The following is an 18,103-nucleotide window of genomic DNA, read 5'->3' on the forward strand; positions in this document are numbered from 1 at the left end:
GGAGAGAAAAAGTGGGTCTCCTTTCCCCAGGAGAGTGTCAGGGCCACCTACGGGTGACTGTGTCCTCATATGCCTAGGAAGGCTGTGACTTGTGCCTGTGGGAGTTGTCAGCAATGCCCCAGGTTCAGACAGTAAGTTGTGTGGTAGCCATTTGCTGAGTTCAGAGGACCCAGGAGAGTCTGAGTCCTTCCACTCACGCCCTTCATGGGGGGATGTCTCCCCAACAGACTTTGCAAATGATAATGGCAGTATAGCGTGGTGAGTGTGGGTACCTGATAGAATACTGCACAACATACTCAGGGCAGTAGTTCTCAGTCTAGGGAGGTTTTGAACTCCCAGAAATGGGAGATAAATTGCTTATGTCTAGGTTTTTCTAGGGAGAGGAGCCATCCCCTTCCTCAGATTCTCAAAGCCATCCGTGACAGCACTTGTCCACCTGGATTGAAGCAGGTGCACAAAGGGCCTTTTGCTAAAAACAGCCCTTGAGAGGAGGGAAGATAGCTCTGTGCTTGGGGAAGAGGGTGAAGTGATTTCCATAATACAAACTGGGGGGCTCATTCAGGCTCTGCGAGGACTTCTTTCCACACACCATCCAGCAGCCTTGGGATTTTAGTTTGAGGCAGCGTTTCCTGTGGTGTTGGTATACAAGTGTGCACCTTTGGGGGATTTTTTTGTTAAGTTTACCTTTAGATTTAAGTGCCTAAGTTTCAAACTTGAGACACATTTAAAATAAGTGGTGTCACAGGTTCGATTTCCGTATGATTATCACTATTTTTTACCTAATAGTCTGTATAGACCATATAGTAACTTTTCTATCTCTGTAAAAAGCTGTCTTTTGGGTTCTAGAAGGGCTCGGACAGGAAGCTAGATGGATCAGCACAAAACTTGAGAAGGGAGAAGAGAACAGCAGACAAATCTCCTGGGTCAGTGGAAGTCCCCGGTTGATGTGAGGGCTGTATTCCAGAACAGAATTTGTAGAGTCATTTGGCGCTCAGGTCCCGTTTTCCTGTAGAACAATGGTGATGTGTGGCAGTTAGTCCCAGGGCAGGTAGCAGGAGCTCATGTTCTGCATCGGGCCGGCTCCAGGACTAAGCAGCAGAGTAGAGACTCCAGCTTGGACTGCACTCAGTGGCCAGGTGACCTCGGTTTCCTTCTCTGTGAGGGGTAGCATTGTTTGTCTGAAGGGTCGACGTGAGGGACTAGATGCAGTGCCTGGCAGAGTAGTAGTCTCACCGCAGGTAGGGTGGCTGTTGATTTTGCTGCAGAGTTGTGAAGACGTGATCGTGCTGAGTCCGTTCTGTGATATGTGTTGGGTGACTGGCCCTTGGGCAGTCTCATGGGGAGTGTTGGACACGGGTGTTGGAAGCCATCAGCTTTGTCTCATCTCACTGCTGCAGTGACTTCTAGAGTGCGTGCTGTTTCCCCATATTTCAGATAAAGAAACTAGAGTCTGGCAAGTTTACGTAATTCGTCCAGGATCCTAAGGCTGGGAGGCAGTGGAGCAGGGATTCGGGTTCTGACTCAGAAGCCCACACTGATCCCCATGTCCCGGAAAGACACGGTCCACTTGCTTGAGTTTGTATATTTGAAGCTAGGGGCTCTTTTTCTTCCATTTCTTAGCCTAGGATTTAAATCCAAGTTTGTCAAAATGCACAGAGCAATTTGGTTGGACCTAATCATGACAATAGAACCTTTTGGCACCTGGGCCCCAGGAATGGTCTGTTATCATGTTACTCGCAAGCAGCCTTAGTGCCAGGAGTGAACAGGATAGTATGCGGCAAGGCTCAAGTAGCAGTTATGTGGATTTTAAGCTAGTTTAAGAGGACATTTAATTTTGGTTCAGTTAAGTTCAGTCGTTCAGTCGTGTCCGACTCTGCGACCCCATGAATCGCAGCACCAGGCCTCCCTGTCCATCACCAACTCCCGGAGTTCACTCAACTTGGTTCCCGAGGTTACCGTTAGACTGTACGATGTGACAATCGGAATTTGTCTGAGGCTTAGTGACCAGTTGTATGTGACTGCCTGCCTCAGGGTCCCGGGGGCCAGCCTGAGCAACTGGGGAGTGAGTCCCTGCCTCTCTATGGAGAGGTTTCTTACGCACAGTGTAGTAAAAGCTATGCTAGGGTAGGCATAGGACATTGTACACCAAGGAAAATCTCATACATTTCATTGATACCATCAGCGAAGGTGGGGCGGGAGGCTGCTGGTTTGCCACTGGCCTCCAACTGGTTGCCGTATGTCCAATGCTGTGTCTGAAGGAGGCGAGGATGTGGGCCCTGTCTTGGTAGCTTTCTCACCTTGCCGGTCGCCCTGGTCTGCCAGAGGGATGTATGTGGTGACAGGCTCTCCCCTGTGCAGAGAGGCAGCAAAATACAGCACTTTAGGACTGACTTTTTAATATTAATAATTCCTTCAATTGGCCTACCTCTGGACAGTGTCGTTAGAAGGCCGCAAAGGGAATCATTTTGCAAGCTGTCTACTTTTAAGTGACTTTGAATGGATTGGTTTGTAAATTCCTTTCACTGCTGACTGTTTATAAAGTGATGAACTTTTAAGTGATTTGTCCTTATGTTTGCTGAATTTTAATAATTTCCGTTATCAGCAAAAAAAATTTTTTTAACTCTGGGTTCAGATACCAGTTCTTGATATGTGCATCTTTAAACGCACGTTCTTCTTTTGAAGGTGTACATTTAAAAGATATATTTTAAAATTTTGGTTGTATATAAATGCATAAATAATTATACAAATATGGGTATGTGTGTTTTCAGGTTTCATCAAGGTACCATGTAACATGACTGTGGCATATATTGTTTTAAATAAAAAGTCTTGAAGACTCAGGTGAATATTAAACCTTTCACTGTTCCTGCTCTTTCACACCAGCTTGATGGTGACCCCCAGCCTGGTGGATGGTCAGTGTTTGCTTATAGGCTGTGTGGTGTTGGTTGGCTATTTGGTGTTGATTTCACACACACACACATGGACACACACGCACACGCACACACACACTCTCTCTCACTCTAGCTTATGCAGCCTGCGTTTAGAACAAATGGGACAGTTTTCTGTCTTTGCACATTAGGCTGGGAAAACCAGGAAGTAGTCAGTTTATAATTAAATCTAGATAGTAAAAATAGAAAAGAAATCTTTTAGGATGACAATCAGTGTTTTTATATTTGAAACTACTGAAACACATATGGTTTTCTGCCAGAGTTGTTTCCTGCAGCATGCCCATCCTGGAAAGGTACTTCTTGAGAATCAGGGTGCATGGAAGCCTTCTGGCGTCCCTTGGTGGCTCCAGAAGGACCTGTGGTTTAAGGATCACCCCCAGTGATTGTGACTTGGCAGTCAGGGCTAGGCCTGGAGAGACGCATACAGGAGCAGAGACAGCCTGCATCCCGGGGACTGTCCGAGGCAGTCGGGTTTGTGTTCCAGACTCTGGGGGCTCCACACAGTGGTCAGGCATGCTGCCTTCTGTGTTGCCACCTTGTTCCTAATGCACATCCTCTTGAATTTCAAAAGAAATTACTTTAAGAGCCCAAAAAGCTATTGCTTGTGGTGCCCATCTTCCTGCTTACTGTCTGATAAGCTTGGGTTGTCCTGGGAGGAGGGGGGCATGCTGGGGCTCTTGCCACCTGGTGGCTCCCAGTGTGGGGCTCAGCGAGCCTGGCCTGGCCCCATGGAGGCCTGGGCTGTGGTGCCTGGTGCCACTGGTCTGCGGAGCACAGTCTGGGATGTGGAGGAGCCGGGCAACCACAGGTCCTAGCCCTCCTGCAGATCAGGAGCCCTCCTGGGGCCAGGAGACCCGCACGAGATTGACTGGCCCTTCTGCTGGATGCTCTGAGTGTGTTCTCTTTCTTTTGCAGAACCGTGGGTACTGATGGATGTGGCCGAGAGCCCTGACCGGGACCCTCGCTCTCCGGAGGACGAAGAAGAAGAGCAGCAGGGGCTCTCGGATGATGACATTCTGAGGGAAAGCGGGTCTGAGCAGGATCTGGACGCGGCGGGTGGGAGGGCTTCCGACTTGGAGGATGAGGAGAGCGTGGCCCCAGGACTGAGCCAGGAGGACGAGGAGAGTCGCTCCGACGAGGACGACCGGGACTCTGAGGCTCAGGAGCTGAGCAGGGGCCCGGCCAGCCCCCCTCGAGCCGAGGGGGACTGTGCCAGCGACCTGAGGGACGAGGCCTCGTCAGTCACCAGGGACCTGGATGAGCATGAGCTAGATTACGATGAGGAGGTACCCGAGGAGCCAGCCCCCGGTGCGCAGGAGGACGATGCTGAGAAGGCCGGGCCCGAGGATGACGAGGAGCGCGGAGAGGGGGCTCCTGGGGAGGAGGGGAAGGTGGGGGTCCGCACCGTGGAAGACAAGGAGCCCCCGGAAGCTGCCAAGGAGAAGAGGAAAGAGGATGACGACGGGGAGATCGACGACGGGGAGATCGATGTGAGTAGGCGCGGTGGGCGCCCTGAGGAGGGGTCGGGGGGCTGGCGCTGGGGCCCTTGCCCTGGTGGTGAGGCACTGAAGGCACGGAGACGAGCCTGGCCTGGAGTCGGCAGCTGGCAGAAGTTCCACAGACCCTCACTCATCTGTCTGGTGCTGTTCGTTGGATCGTATTAAAACTTGGGATTATTTTTTTTAAAGCATTTTCTGCCTTTTGTGTGTGTGTGTGTGTCTTTAAGTACTATTTGAGTTAGTGTTCAACTAGAACCATTGTGGATTTCAATTCCTGTTACATTCTTGAGACTGAGGAAACTTCCTTCCAGTTTTGTCTATTATTTTGGCCATTTTTCTCTTTGTCCTCTGCTGAGGGTCTCCGCTAGACCAAGCTTCCTTGGAAGTGTCTCCTCAGGACTGCAGAAAATGGGATTGTGTGTCAGAGCACTTTGACTTTTGACCATCACATTCTTGTAACTTTATTTATATTAATCTGGCCTTTCGGGTTAAGGAGAAGGTATCTGGTAATAATCGTCTTAGTTGTGGGCAGTTGGGCTTTTATGACAGATAATCCTGATGCAAGAACTTCCATCACCATCTTTTAAGAGGTTGAATTCTGGGGAGGGAAGAACCTGAAGTCCTGCTGAGAAATGCTTTTACTAAAGGAGGGGAGAGAGGGACAGAGCAGATTGACAGGACCTGGAGTTTTACTATCCCAGGAAGGAGGTTCTGCTCGTGGGAGAGGCACTGAGGGGAGAGGCGTGAGGAATAGCTCCCAGAAATGCTCTGGATTGCAGAGGGAGGGGGTTGTTGGTTAAGTATGGGAGCTGGATTTGCCTGACATGCTGGCTTCTCCGGCAGCTAGTACATATGCTGCGTCTTGGGGCCATGGTTGTGCCTGGTACTGCTTCTCGAACTTCACGAGAACAGAACTTTGTGGGGTGTTACAAGCTCATGTGTGTAGTTACAAGCTTAGAATTTTAGATCTTTTGTCTTCTCACAACTAAGCGTAGCAGGTGGTCTCCTAAGCCAGTAGGCACTGCTTGTCAGTGTTATACTTACTTACAAGGCTGCTGTCGGGACATTGTCTGTGAGCCTTCTTAGGTTCTGCCAGCTGTGCTTCCCTTGCAGTTTGGAAAATTCTCAACCAGAGGGTTGCCAGAGGAGAAAGAGATGCCACGAGACTCCAGTTAATCAGTTTGGACGACATTTGGGGCAGAAGACAAAATCATTGATGGAGGTTGCCCTTGAGTTTGGTCTCTCAGTTTACAAAAAGAAAAGCTGAGTCAGCGTCCTGGCCCTAGGACGTGGGGCTCCTGGTGACGGGACGTGCGGCCGGCAGGTCTGGGCAGTCCTCCCCCGTTAAGAATGGACGAGGTGCAAGCTCTTCTTGCTTAAGCTGTGAATAGTGCGTAGGGGAAGTTCATTGGCTTCTCAGCCTTTCCATGCTCGCATGCGGTCAGATATCTCCCCACAGGTCCTGGGGGCTCTCCCACTGCACTGAGTTAGATGTGGTGGCCTAGGACATGGCGTTGACCTGAGCTGGCCCAGGAAAACACCTGTTGTTTGGAGATAGCTGGTTTCTTCAGAAACAACATGAGAGGTAAACATCCAGGTTGACTTTCTTGCCCACTTGACCCTAGATGGTTGTTTGGTTTGGCTTGTACCTGCCTGGCCTCTAAAGAGGGCCCCAGAGCCCCGCTGGCCCCAGGCCCAGCTTCATTCAGCCACAGGGTGGCGTGTCCATCCACAGGCACCCCCATGGGCCCTGCAGTGTGCTGGGCTCATTGTGACACGTGGGGGTGTGACCAGGCAGAGCAGAGCTTGTCGCCCCTCCAGACAGGCAGGCCTGGACAGGGCTGGGCGCTACGAATGGAGACTCGGGCCTTCATGGGAGCCCCTCTGGTTCACTCGTGCCCAGCTGCCTGCATTCCAGGCTCCTCCCCATTCTTTGATCACTTGCTTAGATGTTACGCCCTTTCTATAGGCTCTGCCCCTGACTGTTGTGTCAGGCTTGGTGCCTTTGCTGTGATTCCATAGTCTGAACTGACTGGGTCATCACTGTGTGTGTTCCTGTTGCTCTTTAGCACCCTCACCTCCGAGAACACAAGTGATTTACCCTTCTTTTAACTGAGAAGTACTTTTCTCTGTTGGGGTACACTGACCTGCTTTTTTCCTTTGTAGGCTTTGGGTCACTGGGACAGGTCAGTTGGTTTGGCGGGAGTAGGCTCCCTCTCCCCAGCTTTTCCACTTTCTTGGTGGTTTCCTTGGTAGTGACATCAGTTTGTACAATGAACCTTTGACATTCTTTTGTTTGAACCACGTGGTTTATAAGTCAGGCCTTGAGTGACTTGTACGTGCTTTGGTGAGCTACCTTCAGATACCAGTGCCCTTCTGGAAGTGCCACTTCCCTGCTGCAGTGGGAGGGGATTTTGCAAACAGGATTGTGGGCCAGCTATTTATAGCATCTAGCTTATTTGTGGAAGGGGCCGAGGGTCCCCGCCAAGGGACAGGTGAAGCATGGGTGAACTTGACTTAGTCAGCGGTCTCACCTGTGCTGGCAGCTCAGACAGCTGGATGGCGCGAGCGGCCGTGTGTGCCTTGTGTGGTCCTGCACAGAGCCTCCTCCCTCAAAGGAGCCTTTGCAGACTCCAGGCCTTCCATCTTTGGCCCTTCCATCGTCTCCTCTGCTTTGTGACTTGATTCTGTTTTTATGTCTTGCATGTCATCTGGTTAACAAAACTTTGGCACCTGGAGCATGCCATCCACTTGGGAAGGGGCGGAGTATTCTGTTCCCTTCCTGCTCTGGTCAGTGACTGTTGCACTGGTAGGGTGGCTGCTCAGAGACGGCGGGACAGGGCCCGCACCCCGAGTGGACTGTCCACACAGATCCTCAGGCAGAAGTGATGGCTCTTGGCCCAGCCAGGGATGAACACACCTTGGAAGCCTTTTCTTTGCATATGGGCTTTGTCTTTTCTCATGTTCACTTCTGCCTGCTCCTTTCATATCTGGACATATAGTATCTTCTACCAAAGGATTTAGGGGCTTAGGAATCTGGGGCATTCGCAGCACTGCCCTCTGGTGGGAGGCGGAGAAGCAGCCGCGGAGGCCTGGCCCCAAGGGATTCAGTCAGGCCTGCCGCCTCCCTCTGCTTGGCTAGTGGGGGCTGGACCACTGTGCTTGCTTAGCCCAGCAGCCCAGAAGCTCTGGGGTAGGAAGGCTACGCTCCAGCCAGCACCCAACATGCTGGAACCTGTTTGTGGTTTGTGTTTATTGCTTCGTGCACAGGTCCTGGGTCCCCTCACAGGTGCTGCTCCACATCCCATCACCGATTGGAGACCAGAACATCGTCTCTGGCCCCGAAGGGTGTGCATGCAGGATTATAGACCTGAACTGCTACCTCACTATACAGGTGCAGAACTGTGGGCTCAAGGAGCCCCTGGTTGGCCCGGCGGCCCCTGGGCCTGTGCCCTGGGGCACGTGCCTGCATCTGCTTCCTTATCTGCTGTGGCCGGGGAGGTGCTGGGTTGGAAATGAGTTCTTTTTGTTGTTGAGGTCATACCCCGGCTTTGTGGTTTTGTTTTAAGGAAAATAACCCACACAAAGGAGAAGGTAGAAGTCACCTGTGCTCCCCTTGCTCACATTTGACGTGTTGCCTCTGAGGGGATTTTCTTGTCACGATGCTGATCACCCACCACGTGTGTCCCCTAAGGCCTGGGTGGGAGCTCTGGATGCTGGAAGGGTGGGGAGGAGGGCAGGGCTGGGGCTGGGGGGCCAAGTCCACGGTCATGGTAGCAGGAGGAGAACCCACGCCACCTCATGCCCTGTGCCCCATGCATACTCAACCCAAGGAGTTACCTTGTTCTCCCCAGATTTGTAAACTGTAGAGGGGCCTGGCGCAAGCTCCCTAAGTTAGTTGTTGGTGCCCTTTTAGCTGTTTATAGACCCACCAGTTTGCTTCTTGGGACACCTGCTCTCTGCTGGCTCTGCTCTAGGTCATGGGATCAGGGGCTACCCACTGGAATTCCTGCCAGTTACAGCCCTGACCTGGTGCTGGGAGCACCGGGGGGCTGGCTTTAGAGACATCCTTCTTGAATTGTATTAGCTTGAAACCCTTTATAAGATCTCAGAACTCCTTGTGTTCGTCACTCGAAAGGCCATTGTGCTAAATGAATGGTTAGTTGATGATTGAGAATATTCTCCTGCTGGGTGATTTATTGATGCTTTCGTCTGGCGTCTGAGAAGTGGCTGAGCTGGGCAGCTGGCTCCTGATTGCTCTTGTGAATATTGAGAGTAACATCTCTGCAGAAACAGATCTCTAACCTGATCGAGTGCACAGGCTGTGAATCTTGGTTTTTTAAAAGCAGTTGCTCTGTGCTCATCATTTCAATTCCTGTGCATTGATTTCCAAACAAAACAGAAGAGTTGAATGAGTTCTGACCTCTCAAAAGAGTTTTGTTTTTCTGATGAGAACAAACAGAATCCGCTCTCAGCTCCGATGTGAGCATCTGTATGACCCGTGACAGCACATGAGGTGGTAGTGTAGGACCCATGCCTGAGGAAAGCAGGAAGGAGGACAGGGCTGGGAGACGGGGGTGGGGGGACCAGGGGGTGATGTTGATCACAGGGTACAAACTTTCAGTTATTAGGTGAATAAATTCTCAGGACCTTTAAAAAAACTTGTTACTTTCTCTAAAAGAAATCATTCTGCTGGTTCTCTTAAGAGAGAGAGCTCTCAGGCATCTGTTCTTTTTTTTTTACAAAATACTTCTTAATAACTTGGTGTTTTTAAGGCAGAAATTACACAAATATTTAAGCTTTGGAATAAGTCACCTTAAGTCCAGGGTTTGTCTCCAGTGTTTCTTCACTCAATGAAAAGTGTTTATGGTGAGTCCGATGCTGCGCTTGGAGCAACAGCAAAGAAAAGCGAATGGCTCCATCTGATCAGCAGCCGCGGCAGCTGGGGCTGTGTCCGGGGTTGGGGGCTGTGGGGCCTCTGACTCAGGCTGTGTGTTACCCGCCGGGGAGGAGAGGCGAGAACATGGTCAGGCCGGACTCACCGCGGTCACAGAGCTGTGGGGAGTGTGCGGAGGGGTCACGGGTGTGGGTGCCCATCCAGAAGCAGTCCCTAAGCTGAGTGGGACAGGCAGTCATTTGGACGAGGGCAGTGCTCCAGATGAGAGGAGGGTCTCCCAGGCCTCTGCCCTGCTTGTGGTTCCCTTGTGTTGACCACACGAGGGCGCTCTGGAATGGGCTGGGGCCTGTGGACCAGGAGGGGCTCTATCCTGGACTTAGCATCTTAACTACATCAACAGGGCGCTGGATCCCTGTTCGGGTTAGGGGCCATCCTGGGCTGGGGTTTCAGCTCAGGGGCACAGGTTGGGGGCTGGGGAGAGTGCAGAGCAGTGGTCCAAGTTGCTCTCTGAAATTCCTGGAGGAGAGACCCACCCCGACTGTGGTCTTGAAACCCTCCTGCATTATAAAACCAAGGTTAGGAACTCTGGGCCAGAACAGAAAGAGAAGGCCCAGGTCTAAGCTGAAGCGGATCTGCTTGCTGACCTGAGTCGCCTAAATTACCTCCTCCTCAGCCCTAGACTTGTAAATTAGAGAAAGTGCCTAGTTTAAATGACACAAAATATTTTGTCCTATAAATTTTAAGTGTAAAAAATATTAAAAACCTGAAGTGTGGCCATTTCCTGCCCAGAATTGCTAATTAAGAGAACTGTGATGACAGCCTGGCCTGTGTCGCACGTCACATACATCACAGAACGTTGTTTCTTGGTGTTCGCTGTGACGTGGCAGTCTGTGGGTGAGCTTTGATCATCCCCATCGCCCGATGAGGAGGAGTCTCAGGTTTGGAAGTGTGTATGAACGTGGCCACGTGAGTCGCGTGGCTGTACCCTTTCTGGTTTAGGGAGTGCCGTGTGCATTGGTAGGTGTCCCTCCTGCCTCGTCACCTCATTCAGATGAGTCTGTCTTGTTTGTCAAGATGACACTTTCTTTGTCTTGATGACACTGTCTCTGTTTCAGGACGATGATCTGGAGGAGGGTGAGGTGAAGGACCCCAGTGACAGGAAGGTGAGGCCTCGTCCCACCTGCCGATTCTTCATGAAAGGTAATTGTCTGCGTGAGGGGCCTCTGTGTGGCCCATTGGTGTGACCTCGGCCATTCCCGGGACAGAGGTGGTGGTTCAGCCCTGAGCCTGGGCAGGGCTGTTCTCGGGGCTGCGGTGACCGTCTGTGGTGGTAGCAGTGGCAGAGCCTTGCTCTCAGCCGTGGGCCTTTCCTGGTCACTCTTGTGCCTTGCTCGGAGGGCAGCCAGCCTGCTTGTTTCGCCCTGGGCTCCAGCCCATCCGCCCAGCACAGACCCATGTCTCCACTGTAGACAGCATCACTCCTCGTCTGAGTGGTCCTTTTTCTAAGACCACGTGCCCCAGCCGCCAGCTGTGACATTTCCCAACTCTGTAAGGAGAGTTCCCGCTTGTTACCAGGTGTCAGAGGCTGGAATGGAGCCTGTAGAAGGGTCGGCCTCTGAAGGCAGCAAGGCCCCTCGCTCCTGCAAAGCGGACGGAGTGAGTTGAGTGGCTATGACAGAGAAGGTGTGACAAGGGGCTCTCAAGCCCAGGATGCGTGTGTCGGGGCTGCTCCGGCACAGCGCCGTCCGGCATGTCTGTGATGGAGCGGCCCCTTGCACCAGAGGAAGATCTTCTGCCCAGGCTTGCTGTGACCCTAGACACCTCGCGCACTGACCCAGCCTACCTGTGCAGCCTAACGTTCACGAGAGCTTCCTGTACTTCTTTTCCAGATGTTGTGACACCATTGTCCACTCCTCCACCAATATCAAATTCCATACCATTCAGAGGCCAGGTTAAAGGTACAAAATATATGATATTCATCTCTCTAGTACCGCACAGTCCCCCTGCTCCGGAGGCCAGACTCCTTTCTTCTGGATCCAGAATCCTGCCATGACGCCAGGGGTAGGGGGAGGCTCCGAGGGCAGGCTCGCAGGGGCCGCGTGCACCTGCACGGGGGGCGGGGCGGGGTGGGGGGCGGCAGTGGAGCCCCGTCCTGCGGTGGCCTCTAACGAGCCCTTCCCTCATACCAAGGTGACCAAGGATGCAAGCGCCTGGGAGCGCTCGGGGCCCTGGTCAGCGCGTCCTCTTGGCTGTGCTGTTTCTGTGCTGCTCGTTGCTGCTGTGGGGTGGCCCCCTCTGTGCAGCCACGTGCGCCGTTCCCTGGATGGGAGCACAGCCACCCTAAGGATGCAGATGAATGTGCAGCACCTTTTAGAAAGTAAATGCTTACAGCTTCTCAAAGCCTGTGGTATTTGAAGTGTCAGTATTTCAGAAAACGTAAACTTAAGCCAAAGACTTTCTTGCCATAAAGAGTTCAGTCTATCTCTGGAATTTCTGGAGTAAATCAATGGAGCCCATGGAGCCTAACACACACGCATGCACACACATGTGCTGTGATCATTTCCAGATAGCACTGTGCACAGACCTTGTGGTTAGAAGTCTGGCCACGGCCAGGACCTGCCGGAGGCCCCGTGACAGCAGAGCAGGAGGCTGCAGCATCCACCTTTGAGGGCACAGAAGCTCTGGTCAGGTGCTTGGTGTCTCACTGCTGAAGGACTTGCCAGAATTTAGCTCCAGAAGCACACACACTACAAAGCGAAGCTGGTGGCCGTACCCAGAGGAGTATCGCAGTGTGCTGGAGGGGGTGCCCTCTCCAAGGACGTCTGCGGGCGGGGGTGGGTCACAGCACAGCAGGGGAGGGGCCTCAGATCCCACTGAGTGCCCGGGTGGGGTTTCAGGGAGTGACACCTCCCACACAAAGTGTCAGGCCTTTCTTGGTAGAGAAGTCAGAAGCTACTGGTAAGCAGTGTTTTTTGCAGTTTAATTGGCCACATTCAGTAACTTGTTTCAGAAATATACTTTTTAATTTATAGTGACCCTTCCCCAAATATTCTATACATTCTATAGAATAATGTGATAGATACTTCTTTGGATGTTTTGAGACATATCTCTTGCCTTTCCTTAGGAGAAATTGTGAGTGTAAACGTTTTTGCTTGTATGCAGTTTAAAAGATTATAAGTTGAGATAAATGCGTTTCGGTTCTCTCCAATAGCAAGAGTCACTGTAAAATAAAGTTTGCTGTGTCTGGTGAGGATGTGGAGAAACAGAACCTTATACCCTGGGCACAGCTTGCTCAGAGTGTGTGATGAAGAGGGCTGCGTCTGAGCCAGCCGCTCCCCTCCTAGGTGTGTCCTGAGCCACACGGAGACTTGTACACAAATGTTCATAGCAGCATAGTCACAACAGGCAGAAAGTAGAAACAGCTCCAGTGCCCATCAGCTCGTGAAGGGATAAACAGGATGTGGTCCTTCCATACCAGGGAATAATAAAAGCAGTATGGTTGAACCCGAGGACACTGCTGGTCACTAACAGCCCATATTGTATGATTCCACTTATGGGAACTGTCCAGGGTGGACAGATCCATAGAGACAGAAAATGGGCTGGTTACTGTCCAGGCCAGAGCGAGAGGGGCAGCCACTGAGTACAGGGTTTCACTTTGGGAGGTGGAATGTCCTAGAATTATGTAGTAGCAATGGCTGCACAACTTTGTGAACATACTAAAACCCACTGAATGGTGCCCTTAAAATAGAGGTATTTTATAGTATGCGAATTATATCTTAATTTGAAAATACTTAAACAATGTTTGTTAGGTATATTTCTATTACAGGTTGTGATCTGCAGATTGTTAAGTTGCCCAATGGCACCCCACTCCAGTACTCTTGCCTGGAAAATCCCATGGACAGAGGAGCCTGGTGGGCTGCAGTCCACGGGGTCGCTAAGAGTCGGACACGACTGAGCGACTTCACTTTCACTTTTCACTTTCATGCATTGGAGAAGGAAATGGCAACCCGCTCCAGTGTTCTTGCCTGGAGAATCCCAGGGATGGAGGAGCCTGATGGGCTGCGGTCTATGGGGTAGCACAGAGTCGGACATGACTGAAAAGACTTAGCAGAAGCAGAAGTTGCCTAAATGGACACATTGATATTTGTAACCAGTGAGAACAACAGTGTACTTAGAAATACAAGTTGAAACATTTTAAAGTACCCGTACTTTGTTTATGGTATATTTTCACCTCTTACCTACTTAGATTGAGTCATGAAAACATGAAGTTATGTCCGCAAAGGCATAAATAGCGTTTTCTGTCAATTGTCCTTCTCCTGGGTCTCTGATTACTTGGCTGTCAGTAGCACCCAGCCTGTTCTGCAGACCAGGCCTCCTGTGTCTGCTTCTTCCTGCTCCCACCCCCACCCCCACCCCCACTTTCTTCCTCTTGATAAAATTGTGGTAAAAAACGCAACATAAAATTTACCATCTTACCTGTTTTTAAGTGTCCATTTCATTGGCCTTCATTGTGGCCATCACCACCATGGGCCTCCAGAGCTCCTTTCATTATGGGAACCTGCAACTGTCTGCACTAGACACAAGCTCCCGGCCCTCGGCCTCTGCCCACCTTGTCCCCGTGAAGTTGAGTACCCCGTGTGCCTAACAGAAGTACAGTCTCGTCCTTTTGTGATGGGCCCATTTCACTCAGCACAGTGTCCTCAAGGTTCACCGCGCTGTAGCAGCGTCAAGATGGAGTAACAGTCCATGGTGGGGGTGGATCACATTGTGCTAGCCCAGCGCCCGTCAGTGGGCACCTCGGTTGCTTCCTTGTTGGACCTGTTGTGATAATGCTGCTGGAACATGGGTGTGCAGACGTCTCTTTGACACCTTCCTCTCCAGTCTTTTGAGTATACCCCCAGAAGTGGGATGGCCTGGTCGTGTGGTAGTTAGGTCTTGAAAGTTTTAGAAACTGCCCTACTGTTGTCCACGGGGCTATACTGTTTCACATCCCACCACGTCGCCTGGGGTTTAAGCTCTCTCCTTGTTGACGCCCATTTTCTGGTTTTGCAATAGTGAGTGTCATCATGGGTGTGGTGAGGTGTCTCCCCTGGGTTCTGATTTGCATTTCTCTCTGATAAGTGATGTGGAGCATCTCTTCAAGTGCTTTTTGGCCATTTGTGAATCTTCTTTGGAGAAGTGCTTACTGCCCATTTTTTAACCCCTGTATCCTCTGGTGTTTAAGGCAGGAGGTCTCCAGGTATGTTCTTGCGACCTAGGGGCCCCTGAAGTCAGAGCCTCAGTGAGACTGAGTGCACCACTCGGTAGGGGCCATGTGCTGCACATGCTGTGAAACAGCGTCCGTGATTAGTTTGAGGTTAGGTCTTTTCGTAAATAACTTTATTGAGGTATAATTGCCGTGCCATAAAATCCATCTACTTTAAGTGTCCAGTTGAATGGTTCTTATTAGTTTAGCAAGTTGTGCAGCCAGCACCAAAGTCCAGGTGTAGAATATTTCCTTCGCGCCACCACAACCCCTCAGTGTGTGTCTTTTTGCTTTTCTAACAAAACTGCAAGCACTCACAGAGCTCCTTCGCTGCCCCTGAAGCTTGAGGGGTGCTTCCAGGGAGGGCTTGCCAGGTGTGGCCATGAGCCCAGTCCTGTTGCCTACAGGACACTGAGAAGGCCAGGACAGTGGCTGCTGATAAGGTCAGGCTCTCAAGTGAAAAATCAGCGTTAGGAAACTTGACAGCTTTGCAGGATTTGATGACTTTTCCAAGCGACTGTTGTGTGATGTCACAAAGTCATACCTGGGTAGAAAGCCATTCACAGTTCAAGATGGAGCCCCCCAGGAGTCAGAGAAGTTCAGTGGCAGGGGTGGGGGAGTTCCTGGCCAAAGCCTCGGAGGGCATGCAGAGTCTGGAGAGGCCTCAGGGTCTCCCAGCGGCTGCAACTCTTCCCCTGAGCCACCCCCAGAACAGGCTAAGTTTCCTCAAAATATGTTGATAAAACCTTTATGTTAACAAATATTGTTAACATAAATTACATAGGTTATATTTTGTGTCTTCAAATTTTCTCAGTTTTAATATCAATAAATAAAATCATTATGGAGACTCTTAGGGATCCTGAGACCGAAAAGTTACACAAACCACTGTTTTCAAGTCTGTCATTTATAAAGAAGCAGCCCAGAAACTATTTTTATTCTTTCAACTACCATAATGAATAATGACTATTCCTGAAGAAGTCGAAGCAGCTCAGCACAGATGACCTGGTTGTCTGTCTTTGTCACAGTTCTGTGAAGAGGGGCACACGGACTTCTGGGTTCTTACATTAAGTTTGTGTTCATTGAGTTTTATGCCTTTTAGAGGAAACATTTGTAGAACTTGGGTTTTTCCTTACTAGATTTTTATATATTCTGTTTTCAAGAAGTATTTTTTTAAAAAACCATGAAGCACTTTAAACTTATTTTGACAATCCCTATTTTTATTAGTTATTCTGAGTTGTTCAAATTAACAGGAAATGGGACCGAGGAATATCTAAATAAGTCTTGTTTATAAACAAGAAAGTCTTTGTTTAAAATTCTAGTGTGAAGAAAGCATTTTGTGTGGAAGCCAGAGGGAGAGTGTAAAATCATCTCCGCTGTTGTGGGAGGCACCACAGGTGTGGTGCCATGCTGGTTAGAAATGCCCGCAGAGGCACCTCACTGCCCTCTGGTCAGACTAGCAGTCAGAACTTTTAAGGTCTGGTGGTGTTTCTGACCGACAGGGGCTCCTGGGTCTGCTGTGTGGGGCGTGCTTTCTGTCATCTGTGTTTGGGTCTTTGGTGTCTGCTAAGACTGAGGCAGGCTGTGTGTGTGTGTGTGTGTGTGTGTGTGTCTGACAGGCACCTTTGTTGACATGTATTCCTGTGACCCTCCCACCCACCACTACACTGTGTCCTTTTTTTTTTTTTTTAACCTTTGGCGGCACCACTTGGATTGTAGCCAAGTCCTCTGCTTGTTCCCTTTGGGCTCCTGTCCCTGTCTGTGCAGATCCCTTACCGAACTGTAATCCTGTTTCATCATACATTCACAATCCACATAAATTTTCTGGTAGTAAAATTTCATTTAGAAGCAGAAGAGAGTTTTTAAACCTGTAAATCTATTTTTGCTTCCATTTCCTGGAGAATTTTTTTCCCAAACAAATTGCTTTCTTAAATTATGAAAGTAATGTGTGCTGACAGAGAGTCAAAACAGTTATCCTGATACAGTTGGGGTGTATCCTTATAGACTTCTTTCTGCATAATTGAAAATTCACTTTTCAAAAGGCTGGTGGGATTGCACTGTTCTTGCCACTTTTCCTGCCTGCAGGCGCGGGACGCCTGCCCTTGCATGTATGTAGACCGCCCACACTTCCTGGAGCAGCCTCCTCCTTCTCTTTGGAGGCCCTGGGCCCAGACACAGGCAGTCTCAACTCCTCTCTCTGCTCATTCACCGTCTCCTCCTCCCTGCCCTTAAAACCTGAGGAACCAAAGAGCTTTTTTGTTAGTAGGTCAGGGGTGATGTTTTTGTTTTGTTTTGAAAATTCAAATACAAAAAGAACAAAGAATGACATACTCATTTACCCCCACCCATATATTAGATTATTTTAGATTTTAAATATTATAGAAGTGCTGTGGTTTATTTTGTTAATATTTTTATGTGCTTGCAATTTTTTTGTTACTTTTTAACTGCATGAGCAGTGTGAACTGTGATGGGAGTTTATGAGAGTCAGGCGATGAATAAGTGGATATTTTGGAATTCTTTATTTAGATGTATGACTGCATATTCTTTTTTATTTAAAACTGTCTGAGTCTCTGGGGTTTTGAAGCCCCTGTAGTGTTTCCCAGTCTCTGTCTTGCATGTGATCTCTCAAACACTTTTAGAAATTATAAACTTAGTTGGTTATTTTTGCATTCCCAGAGAAGCAATTTTTTTTAAGCATACTTTATTCCTTATTTAATTTGGAGCCATATGTTATTATGTTGGTTTTAATACAAATTGAAATGCTCATAATGTTTAAAAGGTAAAATTTAGTGTTTCCTTAAATATCAAATGATTATTTCTCTTAAATTTACATGATATAAGGAAAAACTTTTTTGACAGAAATATTCAAATGAAATATTTTGTTTAGGAGTGAATATATATTAAAAGATGGCTTACAGTTTAACTACGTGCTAACCAATGAAAATGTTTTCTAAAACCACTTAGATATTATATGCCATATTTATTTTTTAAGCCTGTGCACATATTACCTATTCAAAAAATTAAATTAAAAAAAACCATTCACTCACTAGTTAAATTTAAAATGTAGTCTTCTCTGTCCTGAAAAGTTAAGTGGTTTTCCTGAATCTTAGTGTTCTGTTGCTGAATAATGCTAAAAGTCAACCCTTTTAGTTCTTTGTTGTAAAGTATAAACACCGCATTTATTATAGTTGTCTATGTGTTCTCTCTCTAACCCATTTTTTTAAGTACCAGAAATAGTCTGCAGTGGCTTGTTAGGAGAAATGCAGATGTACAGAGCTGGTAAAGATCACCCTGGCATAAACTGGCAGAATTCTGATCGCTCTCATACTTCTCGATGATTTCTGTTTCAGTATGGGGCTCTCTTGAGTCAGAATCACAACCCTGTCTGTGCACCTTCGGGTGTGTATGTCCTGAGCTGTGAAACCCGAGGCAGGGCCACCCCGATTACCGGGATGCTCTGGGTGTCTCTGTTTAGGGGAGATGAGCTGCTCTCATGGTGACTGTGGGGGCAGGGTCCTGT

General features: G+C 49.2%; 1 protein-coding gene across 5 annotated transcripts in view; it reads left to right on the forward strand.

The window, feature by feature from the left end:
* ZC3H18 (zinc finger CCCH-type containing 18) overlaps positions 1–18,103 on the forward strand; it is a 43,078-nt gene that overhangs the window by 2,420 nt on the left and 22,555 nt on the right. For 2 of the 5 annotated variants that reach the window (XM_005218764.5, XM_005218765.5), the window contains exons 2-4: positions 3,861–4,435; positions 10,457–10,541; positions 11,231–11,299. In XM_005218764.5, coding sequence (XP_005218821.1) covers positions 3,875–4,435; positions 10,457–10,541; positions 11,231–11,299 — 715 coding nt within the window. In that variant the 5' untranslated portion in view covers positions 3,861–3,874. Of the gene's footprint in view, positions 1–3,860; positions 4,436–9,045; positions 9,314–10,456; positions 10,542–11,230; positions 11,300–18,103 lie in introns of those variants that run through there. The other 3 variants (XM_005218766.5, XM_003587224.6, XM_059877399.1) reach the window with 2 other exon arrangements.

The sequence above is a fragment of the Bos taurus genome, chromosome 18 (genome assembly GCF_002263795.3).
Source record: "Bos taurus isolate L1 Dominette 01449 registration number 42190680 breed Hereford chromosome 18, ARS-UCD2.0, whole genome shotgun sequence".
Taxonomy (NCBI): Eukaryota; Metazoa; Chordata; class Mammalia; order Artiodactyla; family Bovidae; genus Bos; species Bos taurus.